General features: G+C 37.5%; 1 protein-coding gene across 1 annotated transcript in view; it reads right to left on the reverse strand.

The window, feature by feature from the left end:
* csmd3b (CUB and Sushi multiple domains 3b) overlaps nt 1-15,436 on the reverse strand; it is a 509,580-nt gene that overhangs the window by 433,909 nt on the left and 60,235 nt on the right. Inside the window, 1 exon segment of the mRNA XM_051137233.1 lies at nt 2,406-2,628. Within this exon segment, the coding sequence (XP_050993190.1) occupies nt 2,406-2,628 (223 nt within the window).

Raw genomic sequence — 15,436 nt, forward strand, 5'->3', positions numbered from 1 at the left:
TGCCTGCAGAATCCTGCATTATTTACTTCTTGAACTGTTTAATTAGGCTCTGTCATTATTCCTCCTTCCTCTTCTCCACACATCCCCCCTTCTAATATCTCCTCCATGCAGGAGAGCAAAAGAGAAGAGGAAGAATGAGAGGAGGACAATGTGTTAAGTAAATGTGAGGCTATAAGAGACTAACTAATACTAACTAACAGTGTTGGGAAGGTTACTTTGGAAATGTAATAATTTACAGATTACAAGTTAACTTACTTAAAATGTAATAAGTAGTGTAACTATTTCAATTACTTTAAAGTAATGTAACTGATTACATTTGATTACTTTTCTAAATTTCTAATGTTTTCAACTGTTAATCATTTTCAAACCAATACAGTAGTACTCAACACTGATTACTGACTTTCAAAATCCCTCATCACTTGAATTATTATAATCATTTAATTTTAAAGCACAGCCAGTACAAAATCAGACTTTAGCACCTCTTTTTAATGTTGAGGCCGTTGTGAGGTTAAATACAGATTTAAAATCATAACAAGGAATATTTTAATTGCTATTATCCTGATTTTGAAATCTAATCTTTGCATAGCTATGACAGGAAACACTGGAATCTGTTCATCTTAAAAAATAAAGCATATACACAAACCCAAACAGGAAATAAAACAGTTACTGAATAAGCATGTGTCTTATTTTGTGTGCTAAGCTCCTGAATCACTGCTGTCAAATATTTTAGAGCAGTTAATTCCATTTTGGGAAAGACGTCAATTAAAACTGTAAGTGGGTGTGTGTGAAAGTATTCAGATGTAACCCCCTTTGTAATTGTTAACATTTTCATAACTGTAATTTAATTAAGATGTATTTTTTTTTCTCAGTAACTGCAAATGATTAAAGTTACATTTATTTTTGTAATTGAATTACATAACTCTCCAACACTGCTAACTAACTAACTACTAATAAATAAATAAATAAATATTTACACTTTGTGAGTATAAATGCGTTTGCAGTTACCATATAGCTTAAAAATTGTCTTAAATTATGTGGTCATGACTTAAAATCTGCCACATTTACTTATTTATTAGGTACTGACTTAAAAAAGGCTGTTAAGCAAGGTGTTTATTTTATTTATTTGATTTTGAAGTGTTCAAAAAAATACATTATGCATATAATCTAAAGTAAATAATTCAGAAAAAATTATTAAAAAAATAAAGTAGTTTTTTGTTTGTTTGTTTGTTTGTTTTCACTATTCCCTGAGAAAATATTCATATTTAACATTTGACAGTATATGTACCAATGGCAATGCAGTCCACATGGAAAAGACAGACCGGACTGTACTATTTCAGCCGGTTAACAGCTGGGATCTGTCAGGTATCGATCCATTCTGCAAATGGGACCGCAAATCCCTTGACACCACTTTTACTTCATTGCCTAATTCATAATACACGAAGACAAACATGCATGCATCTTTAATGCACAAACACATACACACAAATCTGTGATGCAGCAGAACTGTTTAAAATGAACTACTTAAGAAAAATAAATAAATAAAAATAATAAAATTAAAAAAATACAAACCAGTTACAGATGTGATAAATTCATGAAGTAACCCAAAATCTGCTGAAGCAAAACAAATAAATAAATGAATGAATAAATAAATCACATACATTTTAAGGCTTTTTAATCTTCCCTACCTTACAAACATATTTACTTACTATAATGCCAGATTTGCTTCTCATTTTAACATCCTTGTCTGCCGTCCCAGTACATGACAGTGTACATGACACCGCAAAATATAAGTACCTGGAAACATCCTCCTCTAACAAGCACATACAATGTTTTCTGTGAAATTTCCAACAGATATGTTCACCATATTGACCAGCTCTGACCATAAACAGCATAGATGTGTAAATAAATTGCCCGCAATTCAACAAAGGAAGCTGTCAATGACCCTTCATGTGCATAATCTCGCTGGTGTCTTCATTGCGGACTTCCAGAGTGTTGGTAGAATTTTTTTTTTTGAGAAAGACTTTTGTGCCTTTCTAAATTTCAGGCTTAACTGAAAGACATTTTTATGTACAGTATCTACAGTGGCTTTTAGGTATGTAGCTTTAAATGGGCTGAGAGTAATAGATACAAGAGTGCATCAAACAATGGCCAAGTTAAAAAATAGTGCTTAATTTTTTTTACTGCAATTATCCAGGGAGAGTTCTTGGCAGCGCTTTCATTTGGCATCATAGTCAAGTTGCTTACAGGCACACCGTAAATTACACTCAGCAAAGTGCTTCCTCTATCCTTCGATGATCAGGTATGCACTGTTTACTGTATTTTAGTCTCAGATTTACTTGATACAGTTACTGCGCAGCTGTTTAATTATAGTTTTATGTAAATCGGTCATTATAAACAGCACTCACCTCGTCCTGAAGTTAGCTGGGTGTGGGTGTCCATCGTAGAGGGATAAAAAGTCATAGTCCTCCTCCACTGCAAATGACTGAAAGACTATTTGAATTCGGTTGCCCTCCTCTGCTACAATAACCCATGTACAGTTTGCCCCGTTCTGATATCCATATGGAAAACCAGGACTTTCAATGGTCCCATTCCTTCCTTTTAATGTTCCACCACACGTATATATGAAACCTGCAAAGTGAAAAGAGAGAAGAGTGTTCACTATGGTCAGCAGTATGACAAAATGATAAACAACACTTTATCATGAATTCTGGATAACATTTCAACTAACTCAAAGCAATTTTTGTGAAAAAAAAATGCATTTATTAAAAATTACTGTTTTTCACAGCAATACAGTCCTATTTGTCAAAAATATTCACTGTTCACACAAATATGATAAATACAGGTTTATGCACACTGCAATTTTAAAGGCAACAAAGACCTTCATGTCTTATATTGAGACTCAACAGACAGTTACAATCACACTCAACATGTCAAAACTGATAGTAAACATTGACGCAAGTCTTGTAACCAAACATGAAAGACCACATTTCGAAAATGAGTAAACTTGAGTGAACTGGCTTTTAATTGTATATCTATACAGTTGATTTGAAGGCCCTAGTAAGATTGGCCTGATGGTCAGTACAGTCTGACAAACATTGGACATTCCTGGCAGTTTTATTAGCCATTGTGAAACTGTGACTTATGTCGGTGAGGACCTGTCTCACAAGCTTTCAGTGGAATTCAATAACATATTGAGTGAAGGAAAGCTTGTTTGTATAATTAAGGCAATCTTCAATTAGAAGCTGCAGTCATGAGGCCAATAGAAATTCTATATTATACATCAAGGTGGTGTTCCTGTGCTCACGGTTTTCATTTTAAAATAACTTTACATCACACAACTAAACAAAACAATAATGCTCCCCATAACAAAGAATGGCGTTGTCGGTTAAAACGGAATTAAACTCAATTTTATGATGATAGAAAACGACAACACTGCAGCTTCTATTCTGAATAAAATACTTGACTAACAGCTTTTCTGTCACAGAAAACAGCTGTGCACTTGATGTTGCACATGGTAGCAGCTAGGCAATGAATTAGCATCCCTTTGAGCTTTCTAAGTTGTAATTTATTGCCACATTGTGAGAGGAATTGATCTGGGTCTGTCTCAAATGAACCGGCATTTTGCCCTCTCTCACCCACGAATTCAACACAGGAGTGACTCAAGCAACCCAATTCCCTGAATCCAATCTGATGACTAATGAATCAACTGAGCCAGTTCTATCGCGCATTACAACGCAAAACCTGAGCAGATAACATCTGTTTGGAAGGCAAAGTCTGTCCTGATCTAATCAACGGCGAGCTGGGACAATCATGTGGAATATTGCTGGAATGTGGCCACAATGAACCATATTAACCCATTCAGATTCCTCACATCTGTAAGACTTTTTGGTAGCAGTTTTAAGATAGCAAACTCATATGCTTCTCCGAGATGGTCCTCACTGAAGAACACAAGATCAAGGGGGCGAGGTTGGATCTGCGTCTAGGGGGTGGAGATAGGTGGGTTTAGGGATCAGGGGGTGGAGATGAGTAGGTATCTGCAAGGTGGGAGGAGTTGGATCTGGATCCAACCTCGCCCCCTGGATCTTGTGTTCTGCAGTGAGTACCATCTTGTCTGCTCAGAAAGAGAAGCACACCATTTCTTTGGCTCTGGGCTTTACAGTACACTGCGATAATCATCACACGTCTATGACATAATGGTGTGAAGAATCTGAGTTAAAGGTATAGTTTACCCACCAAAAAAAAAGTCTTAATTTATTCACCCTCATTTTGCTCCAGTCCTTTATAAATGCCTTCCTTCTTTTGATCACAGAAGATATTCTGAAGAATGTTGATGGTAGCCACTGTCTTCCGTAGAACTTTTTTTCCTCCCATACTATTGAAGTCAGTGGCTTCTAGCAACTGTTCGGTTACCATCATTTTTCAAATTATCTTCTTTTGTCAAACATGCAGGGTTAAAATGACATGAGGTTCAGTAAATTATGACAGAAGTTTCATTTTTAAAGGGTTTCAACTCACTTTAAAGGGTTAGTTCACCCAAAAATAAAAACTGTGTCATTAATTACTCACCCTCATGTTGTTCCAAACACATAAGACCTTTGTTCATATTCAGAATACAAATTAAGACATGTTTGATGAAATCCAAGAGCTTTCTGACCGTGCAATGCAACTACAACATTCAAGGCCCTGAAAGGTAGTAAGGATATCATTAAAATAGTCCATGTGACATCAGTGGATCAACCGTAATGTTATGAAGTTACAAAAATACTTTTTGTGCGCAAAGAAAACAAAAATAATGACTTTATACAATAATTTCTTCTCTTCCGTGTCAGTCTTCGACATGCGTTCATAGAAGTACCATGATACCTCTCTTAGTTAATTGCCTGCATGTTCTGGTTCAAATAAGTAAGGCTCTGCAAAAAAGTCGTCCTAACTGCTGAAATCTTTAGATATGTTTACAAAGACTGTTTTACGTACGGTGTGCGTCTTCCTCTGCTTGTAAACAAAGCGCAGCGCATCTGTGTTCTACGTCAGCAACACCACACGCATACACCGTGGTACTATTGTGAACACACAGCGGAGACTGATCACGAAATGAATAATAAGTCGTTATTTTTGTTTTCCTTGTGTACAATCAGTATTCTCGTACCTTCATAAAAATTAAGGCTGAACCGCTGATGTCACATGGACTATTTTAATGACATCCTTACGACCTTTCTGGGCCTTGAACGTGTCAGTTGCATTGCTGTCTATGCAGGGTCGGAAAGCTCTCGGATTTCATCAAGAATATCTTAATTTGTGTTCTGAAGACGGATGAAGGTTTTACGTTTGGAACGACATGAGGGTAAGCTGTTCCTTTAACAAAGAATGTTTTTCACTGAAGAATTACTTGTTATCCATGTTGTAAACAAACTATTTAGCTTTTGCCACTGCAATTTCTTCTGGATTTTAGGCGGTTAAGTACATAACTGCATAGTGTATTATGTGGGACACAACTTTTATCTCTTTTTTATTTTGTCAAGATTATTTATTGTATATTTTCACAACCCTGGGCTTGTGCACGATCTGCTTCCTGCCGCCCCTGATTGTTCAGTGGCCCATCAGTGATTCGGTGTGAAGGGTGGAGGCCCTCCAGGCTCTAATTGCACCATAAGCTGCCATGGGAAATTAGCACCAACGTGGTCGCCAAGGAGTGTGAGGAAGAAGCGCTCTATCACGCACACACACATACATTAACAATGGTTAGTTTCGGCAATTCCTTAGAGTAGAGAAAGGGAACAGACTGTGTCTGTGAGGATGAATTCGTCATATGGTCACTGATGGTCAGTTTTGTGGGTTGTAGATTTGCTATGACAACGTCCAATGGGTCTCACTTCTGAAAATGACAAGACAGAAGGGAGATCTGGTAAGCAAAGCTTCTTTACACAGACTCCAAGGCCCTGGCTTACCAAAAGCCAATGCAAGTAGAAACTATTTTGCTTTGCAAACTAACAAAATGTGTATGCTGTTTGTATACATTCACATATGTAGTAAATATATAGTAGGCTATATTCTATCAATCTATCTATACAAGCATTTTGTCATATTTTAAAATCTGATGATATTCAGTGAAAGCCCATTATCGTCCATGAGGGCTTGATCGTAATACCTAAATCAAATTAATACCTGCATATCGGTCGTAATGAATTTGCACAGGCATTTACCAAATCGGAATGACTTTCAAGGTTGATAAATCACTTGCAGATGCAATTTAAACTACCTGCATTGACACCACCCTGTGTGAAAGCACCAAAGCGTATTCATTAAGAAAAATAAGATAAACCAAAACAGGCAAGACGTGCTTTTGCGCCTCTGAGCGACGGAATAACAAGTAAACATAGTTAGTAGACCAGCTCCGGCAATTTTTATGCATGCATACTAGCAAACCTTTATTAAATCATGGCCTAAGTGTAATCAAAGCCATAAAATGCACACACAGAACTATGATTTAGCCTGAAGTGGCATTTACTGTTACTGAAATAGTTTGTGTTTATGATGCAATAAGAAATGCCACACTTATTTCAGCATAACATGTAAAGTATATTTTATTATGCATCTTTGTAGTGGGCTAAAACCAGGTCCAGGGACCTGTGAAAAAATACTGCGCTGTGTACAATTGTTACTAAAATATCAGTGAATATTGTAGACAGTCAGGAATTGTGTGATGCTATAAAGTACAAGTACATATCGTTTTTCATTGCTGGTTTGAAGAATTGTGGCTCAACAGAAGCTACAAAATAAAGAACAGCTGTTAGCGACCTTTCTTATGAGACTGCAAGTACACCTTAATCTTAATTTGGTAGTTTTTAGAGGTAGATTAGTTTTACAAGCACCTCTAAGCCACAATATATAGGATAGCAAGAGAAAAGTACAATGTTCCTCATAAACAAGTAATGAAATTCAGCTATTTGCTGGTTAGCGCAATTAGCTAAACAAGTTTTAGCAAAAAGCTAAACTTTTTAAAGCTTAGTTTTGAACATAGACTTAGTTATCATTGTTTGTTGTATTTACTAAGACAGTAACAATGTTAGTTTCCAAGGACCCGCAACAACAAATGGCACTAGCCATGCTAAGATTAGCTTAGAGAGTAATGCAGGTTAAAGAGAAGTAAATGCTACCCACGGAGAGCAAGTTTTCCATTGATGAGGAAATAAATCTCTTCCATTGCGAGCGTGTCCCCCTTATGCGTGTCCCCAGAGATGGAAGACAGCTGGAAGATTGTCCAGTTCCCACCGTTACTTAAGTAACAAGATTAATACAGAGATTTTAGTCCACTCCATCTAATACGCAGGCTAAAAGAGCTCAGCATAGCATCTGAGAAGTTGCTGATAAAACAAACTGACATGCCTATAATGAAAAAAACCCACCTAATTAAGATTTACTATTTATCTCTCTTCTCTCCCTTAAGGGGCTAATTATCATGGGGGATAGAGGAGAAGTGTAGTAGAGCTGGCTATGTGGAGTTAAGGCACCTACACATCTCGAAACCACAAGCCTACCTACATTTTCAAGTGATTTAGTTTTGTTTTGTTGTAGTTGAGGTGATCATCAGCTTAGAGAAAAAAAAAATTGTTGAATCATCTGACCGCCTCTGCCCATTATGAAACATTACGTGCTTTTTTTTACTGAGTAAAACGTATGTCTTTAATACTGAGTAAATGTATGGCTTGAGGGAATGATTATCAAAAGTTTTTTGGTGATTCATGTTGTAGAGTAGAGACTTTAAGTAGAGGATGTAAGCTTCTTATAAAGAAGCCGCTAAAATCTTGACTCACACAAACACATGCAACTTCACTTGAGCCAATGATCAAAAGGAGATCACTCATACTAATGAAAAGTTTGGCATGTCGTAGGCTTGAGCAGCCCACACACTGCTGAAATTAAACTAACCACATTTTCTTTAATTTTACAAGGATTCAAGAAGCTGTTCAAATAGAAACATTTGTTTAATGTTAATTGTTAGCCTAGGTCAGGGGTGGCAAACTCTGGTCCTGGAGAGCCGCAGCCCTGCAGAGTTCAGCTCCAACCCTGATAAAATCTCACCTGCCTGTAGCTTCCTAGTACCCCTTCAGACCTTGATTACCTTGTTCAGGTGTGTTTGATTAGGGTTAAAGCAAAACTCTGCAGGGCTGCGGCTCTCCAGGACCAACGTTCGCCACCCCTGGCCTTCTCAAGGGACAATACTATAATGAAACTTGGATATATTTTAGAGTAGTCAATGTGCAGCTTGTATAGCAGTGTATATTTACTGTCCCCTGAAAATAACTCAACATACAGCCATTATTGTCAAAATAGCTGGCAAAAAGTGAGTACACCCTAAGTGATAACAGCACTATGCCATTTAACCATGCAAAGCCACATGTCCTATTCATCATGTTCATGTTTTTGTCAAAATGTTTTTACAAAAAAAGCAAAAAACAATAAAATTTGGTGCTTTGAGTAAAATTTTCTCATACTGACCACTGGATGTTCAACAAGGCACCTCATGGCAAAGAACTCTCTGAAGATTTGAGAATTAGAATTGTTGCTCTCCACAAATATGGCCTAGGCTATAAGAGGTTCAGTAACAACCTGAAACTGAGTTACAGTACTGTGGCCAGGGTCATACAAAGGTTTTCCAAGACGGGCTGAATAGTTGTTCTGTGCGTCAGGTGCAGAACCTGGCTTCAAAAAACAGATGCAATGCTGCCAGCATTACTTTAGAGGTTGCAGAAGTAGAAGGTCTACTTGTCAGTGCTCAGACCATATGCTGCACACTGCACCAAGCTGGTTGCATTGGCGTCATTCGAGAAGGAAGCCTCTTCTGAAGCTGGCTTACAAGAAAGCCCGCAAACAGTTTGCTGAAGACAACCTGTCCAAGAGCATGAATTAGTGGAACCATGTCCTATGGTCTGATGAGATTAAGATAAACTTGTTTGGCTCAGATGGTGTTCAGCATGTGTGGTCATGCCCTGGTAAGAAGTACCAAGAAAATTGTGTCTCTCCTACAGTCAAGCATGGAGGTGGTAGCATCATGGTCTGGGGCTGCATAAGTGCTGCTGGTACTGGGGAGCTGTGGTTTATTGAGGGAAACATGGATTTCATTATATACTGTACATTTCTGAAGCAGAACAAGATGCCTTCCCTTCAGAAACTGGGCCGAACGGCAGTTTTCCAACATGATAATGACCCCAAACACACCACCAAGATGACAAATGCCTTGCAGAGGAAGGTGCAGGTGAAGGTGATCTGACCTAAACCCTGTTGAGCACCTATGGGCCATCCTCAAGCGGAAGGTGGAGAAACACCAGCTAGAAACTAGTTAAGTGATGTGACATCCCATACAATGAATTTGTGCTCTGCATTTCACCCAAGTGTGCACACATTTACTCCCCCACCAACATTTCCTGCTGGTATTGAGACTCAAACCTGTGAGCTCTGGGTTACAAGTCCAACTCTCTAACCACAAGACCACAACTGTCTATAGAAGCTGTCCCAAACCACCTGGAAGCTGTGTTTTGGAACATATTAGTTGGTTTCTAGCTGGTCCAAGGTAGTCATTAGCTGGTCATCTAACCTGGTAGATCATCTTGGACCAGCAACAAACTAGCTACCAGTTGGTGATTAAATGGTAGTCCAACCGCTAGAAATCAGTCAAGTGATGTGACATGTCCCATACTCAGAATTTGTGCTCTGCATTTCACCCAAATGTGCACACATTTACTCCCCCACCAATTTTTCCTGCTAGTACTGAGACTCGAACCTGTGACCTTAGGCTTACAAGTCTGACTCTCTAACCGTTAGCCCACAACTGCCCATAGAAGCTGTTCCAAGCTATCTAGAAGCTGTGTTTTGGAACATGGGTTTGGTTCCAAAACACCTGGAAGCTGTGTTTTTGTTGTACACATTAGCTGGATTCTAGCTGGTCCAAGCTAGTCATTAGCTGGTCATCTTAGCTGGTAGACCATCTTGGACCAGCAACAAATCAGCTACCAGTTGTCCCCGGGAAGCAACTGGGGGTTGGGTACATTGCTCAAAGGTGGGTAATGAGGGTGGAAAAAAAGAGCTGTTCATTCACTCCCTCCACCTATATTTCCTGCCAATAATGAGACTCAAACCCACAACCTTTGGTTTATAAGCCCAACTCTCTATTAGGCCACAACTACCCATAGAAGCTGTTCCAGACCACCTAGAAGCTGTGATTTTGGAACATATTAGCTGGTTTCCAGCTAGTCATTAGCTGGTCATCTAAGCTGGTAGACCAACTTGGAACAACAACAAACTAGCTGGTTGTCTAGTGTTAATCAAACAGCTAATGGCCAACTTGGATCAGCTAGAAATCAGTTAAATTGTTTTAAACCCCTGGAAGCTGTGTTTTGGAACATGTTTCTATTTTGTCTAGGATGATCAGTAACTTAATCTGGATTGTCCAGAAGGAATATGTATTCTATTTGTAGAAAGACAATTAGACCATTAATAATCTGCTTTTTGTGCGTATTATTTCTACAACACTGCTAATTGCTCATTATATTACAAAGATAGAAGCATGTCTTGCTCTTTTCTCAAGCTGTTTGTTGATCCTGACACTATGTAGATGTTCATACTGATTACTGAGGTGTGAGGGTATGCTCGTCCTCTCTTCTTGTCCAGGTTCTGTTGGCAAAGGTTTGTGTCTCGTTTTTACCTTGGCAGCTGGCCACTCTCTTTTTCTCTATATTTCACTTGTGCTTTCTCCTGCCACCCCATATTTACAACAAAGGCTGGCGCCACCTGGGTCAGCATTTCCACACCACATCTTTCTTACCCCTGACAATGCAGCTGAGTAGTCTGGCAAGACTGTGGCTTTAAAAGGGGAAAGAAAAAAGATCAAGCTCATTTTTACCTAACCTTAAGGCAAGACTTCTCTTAAACAAGACCTATTGGTACCATGTTGTATCGATTCAAATCTGCTTTAATTCCTTTTAAAAGCATTAAGGAGTTTCTACAGTCAAACAGAATAAGAACAACTGAATGTGTACAAGTACAATAGGGTTGGGATTGAATCTGTTTAAATGCAGTTGATGCACTTGAATTAATTTAAAATTCCTGCTTATTTTTACAAGATATTTTAGCTTTTGTTGGGGAAAAAAATCTAGATCAGGAAAATACTAGAATTGTGTACTAACATACAGAGTTATTTTCAGAGTTGAACATCAGTATATTCTGTCAGGAAGCCCTAGTCAGGCATATTTGAATATGAAAACCAGCAATCAATATTTCAGTTTTTCTACATAACATTTTGCGCACCGATCATCTATGATGACACATAGTAATACAATAATAAACAAGCATGCAAGTACAAAGCAACTCAATCAAATAACAGCACAGAAGTCATGTTGTAAAGACAACCAGAATTTCGTTTAGGTCATAAAAATACCAGCAAAAAAAAGATTTGATCCTATATGAACCTGTAATATAATATACTTTGTGCAAATTTCGGTTAATCAGTGACTATTGTTCTCTGATGCAGCTGAAACTGATGCCAAATCTGAGTGCATCTGGTATTATTTTATAAAAGAAAGAAAGAGAGAGCAAAAAAAAAAAAAAAACTGACTGAAAAAAAAGCATATAAAATCCATATTATTTACAAATTGACATTATCATACATGTAATGACTACAGTTTTAATTTTAAAAACAACATAACACAGACATTAATCCACAAGTACGTTTAAATTTGCCAACCTGCCACAGGTCTTTGGACACCAGATTATTATTAAACCTCAAAGAAAGCTTTTCTAGAGAAAAATGAGATTTCTAAAGGAAGTGAGGCTTTCCCTTTAATGAATTATTAAACTGCATTCCCCAATGACAAAGTCTTCTTAAAAGGAAAGGTCAGATGAAAGGAATATTTTATTCCCAACTCCTACTTCTAATTCTCAGCAGACCTAAAACAATTGCCCCTATCAAAACGAGTGAGAATATTCCCTATCCAAAGATACTAAGAAAAAAAGCACAAATTAGAGATCTACGATCTAAAAATCTAGTCAGCTGTCCAAGTACCTAGAAAGCATTTTAGGCATTAAATGCAAATACAGTACATTTAGTCAGTTTCCAATTTTTAGTTTTCATGTTAAATGTCATTTGCACAATTGCTAATGATTTGTGCTGCACAAAGTATTGATTGTATTCAAATATACAAATGTAGGCAGCAGATTATGCTGTGCACTAGGTGCATTTGTTCTACTTAGTATTCATGTATGCCACATATTTTTGTGCTTAAAATATTGACCTGCTAGCTTAACTGGCTATGTGATTCACGTAAGGGGTATTACTGCATCTACAGCCCATAAAGTAGTGGACAAGCACACTAGATTTTGAGACATTTCTATTACCCTGTACAAAAAGAACCCAATTACAAGTTTAAACGTCTATAAAATAAACTATAACCAGGTATAGATCCTTCAGCAACTTTTGTGGTTCCAATTAACTGTGGTTTAAGGTATACGAGGACTGAATCAACCAGACAAATCAAATGTGTCCCTTCTAGCAACCAAAACAACAAAGTATTCACTCCTGACCTGAAGGTGTTGGTTTTTCATATCCCTCCTTTATATGTGATAGGGCTACCAGAATGTGTCTTATTATGAAGGTGCTTATTAGATTTCAGTGTGAGGTATATCTGCCACTCAAGGTTTGTACCTAGCTGACATTCAGATTTCATGGAAGCAGTGTCCTCAGTGGATGGGGGCATGCTGTCTTCTTAATGCTCCACTAATATGACAGCAGTATCCTCAAGGTAGGACCTGTGATTCAGAGGATAGATGGAGTTCTTGATGGCAAGCAAGAACCAACCAAATGTGCATGAAATATTCACAGCTGTTTATACCACACCATAAAAAATAAAAAAAAACACAATTTGCTGAGTCAGCTTAAAATAATTTGTTACCCTGCTGCCAATTGTAATTGTAAAATTTTAAGTTCAGTCAACAAAGTTTATTCAACTTGAAATGTTGAGTTGTACTAAGTAACAACTTAGATATTTGTGTTTGCTAAACTTAACAGACGGGTAAGTAACCCAGCTACTTTAAAATTTTAAGTTGATTCAACTCAAATATCTAAGTTGTCACTTAGTATAATTTAACATTTTCAAGTTGAAGAGTTGACTAAACTTAAAATTTTAAGGCAGCCAGGTTACAAATTATTTTAAGTTGACTCAACAAATTGTTTTTTACAGTGCAGCTTGACTTGATGTATCTCTTGTATCACTTTAAATTACTTGGTTGGAATCTGAATTGAAATGTCCACAATTGAGTTATAATTAGTAAGACATTTACCTCATGTACACTAATCCATTCTTGGAAATGAAGCCTTCCACCCTAATTCAAGAAATTTGGAAGTGCACATTTACCGCAAAATTTCACAGGCAAAATCCCAACCTGATCTCATGACAAAAACGCACCTGTGGGAACTTTTCCGAAAGATGCGAAATATGTAGCACCATGTACGTTTCATAAAATATTCGATGTGAAATGTCCACTTGAGCGCGGCTAAAAGACTGTTTTTTTCCCCCCAGAACCAATGTGTGACATTGGTTTTGTATGTGTCACAGCAGTTCTGGCTTGAAATGTCCGTTGAGTGGTGCTATAACTCTAATTCTCTGTGACGTTTTAAAATAACATACCATCTGCTCTACACCTAAAACTACCCGATAGTATGAACAAAAGCAAATATGATGTAAAAACGCAATTGCAAGCATGCCGCTTTAGCTTTTTTTCCCGTTCTCTCATTTTTCAGCTCTTTCATCGTGAGTCGCTTTTCACAGAATTTGTACCCAAGGATTTTCGCAGTCCAATTCTGTGCCGGCTGAGCTACCAAGATTGTTACATTCGGAAAGTGAAACATGAAAACAATTACAAGTGCCTCTAGTATTCATTTCTGTTAGAAACAGCAGTGATTGGTATGTGTTTCGCGCCTCGCGTCTCGCATCTTCCCACAGGTGCGTTATCGTTGTGAGAGCAGGTAGCAAAATCCAGTGATTTCAATAGGAATTTGTATGATCAGGAGTTTCGTGTGAGAGTGAAAAAGTTGATCACGATAAATCGTCATGCTGACCAAAAGAAAGCTGCCTGGTTTGAAAGTTTCTTTGGTGTGAGTTGTACTTAATTTGACAATTAATGGTTTTTGCCAGCAAAATTTTTGCATATGTGATCATACCTTAAAGAATTAGTTCTCTTATAGGATTTTTCTCTATATATGGACTTCAACTGGAGTCAATGGGTTGAAGGTCCAAATTGCAGTTTCAATGCAGCTTCAAAGGGGTCTACACAATTCCAGGTGAGGAATTATCTGAAGAAGCGACTGGTCATTTTCTTAAAAAAAAAAAAAAAAAAAAAAATTTATTTTTTTAACCACAAATGCTCATCTTGCACTAGTTCTGCGTTGCACATCCACGACTTCACGCATTATGTAATCATATTGGAAAAGTCATGTGTGGTTAGTTCTTCTGTGTGCTCTGATTCAAAAGGGTAACATCAAAATCATCAGAAATCATTGTTTTACCTTTTTTGTAAATGCCGTTTGACTTTCTTTGCGCATTCACTTTGTAAACCTTGGGTCAGTGTTTCTGCCTACGTCCCACATGACCTTTCCAAAATAAATTTGTAATGCGTGAAGTCGAGCTACTGCAAGACGAGCATTTCTGGTGAAGTAGATATGACCCTTATTCCTCAACTGGGATTGTGAACCCTTTGAACTTGCACTGAAACCGCAATTTGGACCTGTTGGCTCCCAGTAAAGTCTACTATGTGGAAAAAAATCCTGGAATGTTTTCCTCAAAAAACGTAATTTCTTTTCGATGGAAGAAAGAAAGACATGAACATCTTGGATGACATGGGGTTAAGTAAATTATCAGGAAATTTTTATTCTGGAAGTGAACTAATTCTTTAAGATCAATATGCCTTTAAACTTAGCTTTTCTATAAAAACATAATGGTTAACTAATAAGAACTAAGACTTTTATTTTTCACTTTAATTTTACTTCCTTACATTTAAATACAAATTGCAAATTTGCATCCTATTTGCTACCTCAATTCCAATTAAATTCAAATTCTGGAATTTAATTGGAATTTAACTTCAATTCTGATTAGTGCACAATGTTTAGTGAATCACAGTGAGTCCCGTTATCTTTTTAGTTCCTGTAGCTTAGTGTAATTTCTGGCCTACAGCTATATTCCTCATGTGTCACTGATGCCAGGCCCTCGTCATTTCTGCTCACCCCCCTCTCCCACTGACACACAATCTATACTGACACATGTCATCAAGAGACAAAGTGAGCTCTTTTACCAATGTATAGACTACGTTTAACCCTTGCTGCCTTGCACAAAAAGACCATTTCTTCAGGCGCTATGAGTGAGACAGAGAGCGAGAAGCCGAGAATGATGAC

This window comes from Labeo rohita, chromosome 19 (assembly GCF_022985175.1).
Source record: "Labeo rohita strain BAU-BD-2019 chromosome 19, IGBB_LRoh.1.0, whole genome shotgun sequence".
Classification (NCBI taxonomy): Eukaryota; Metazoa; Chordata; class Actinopteri; order Cypriniformes; family Cyprinidae; genus Labeo; species Labeo rohita.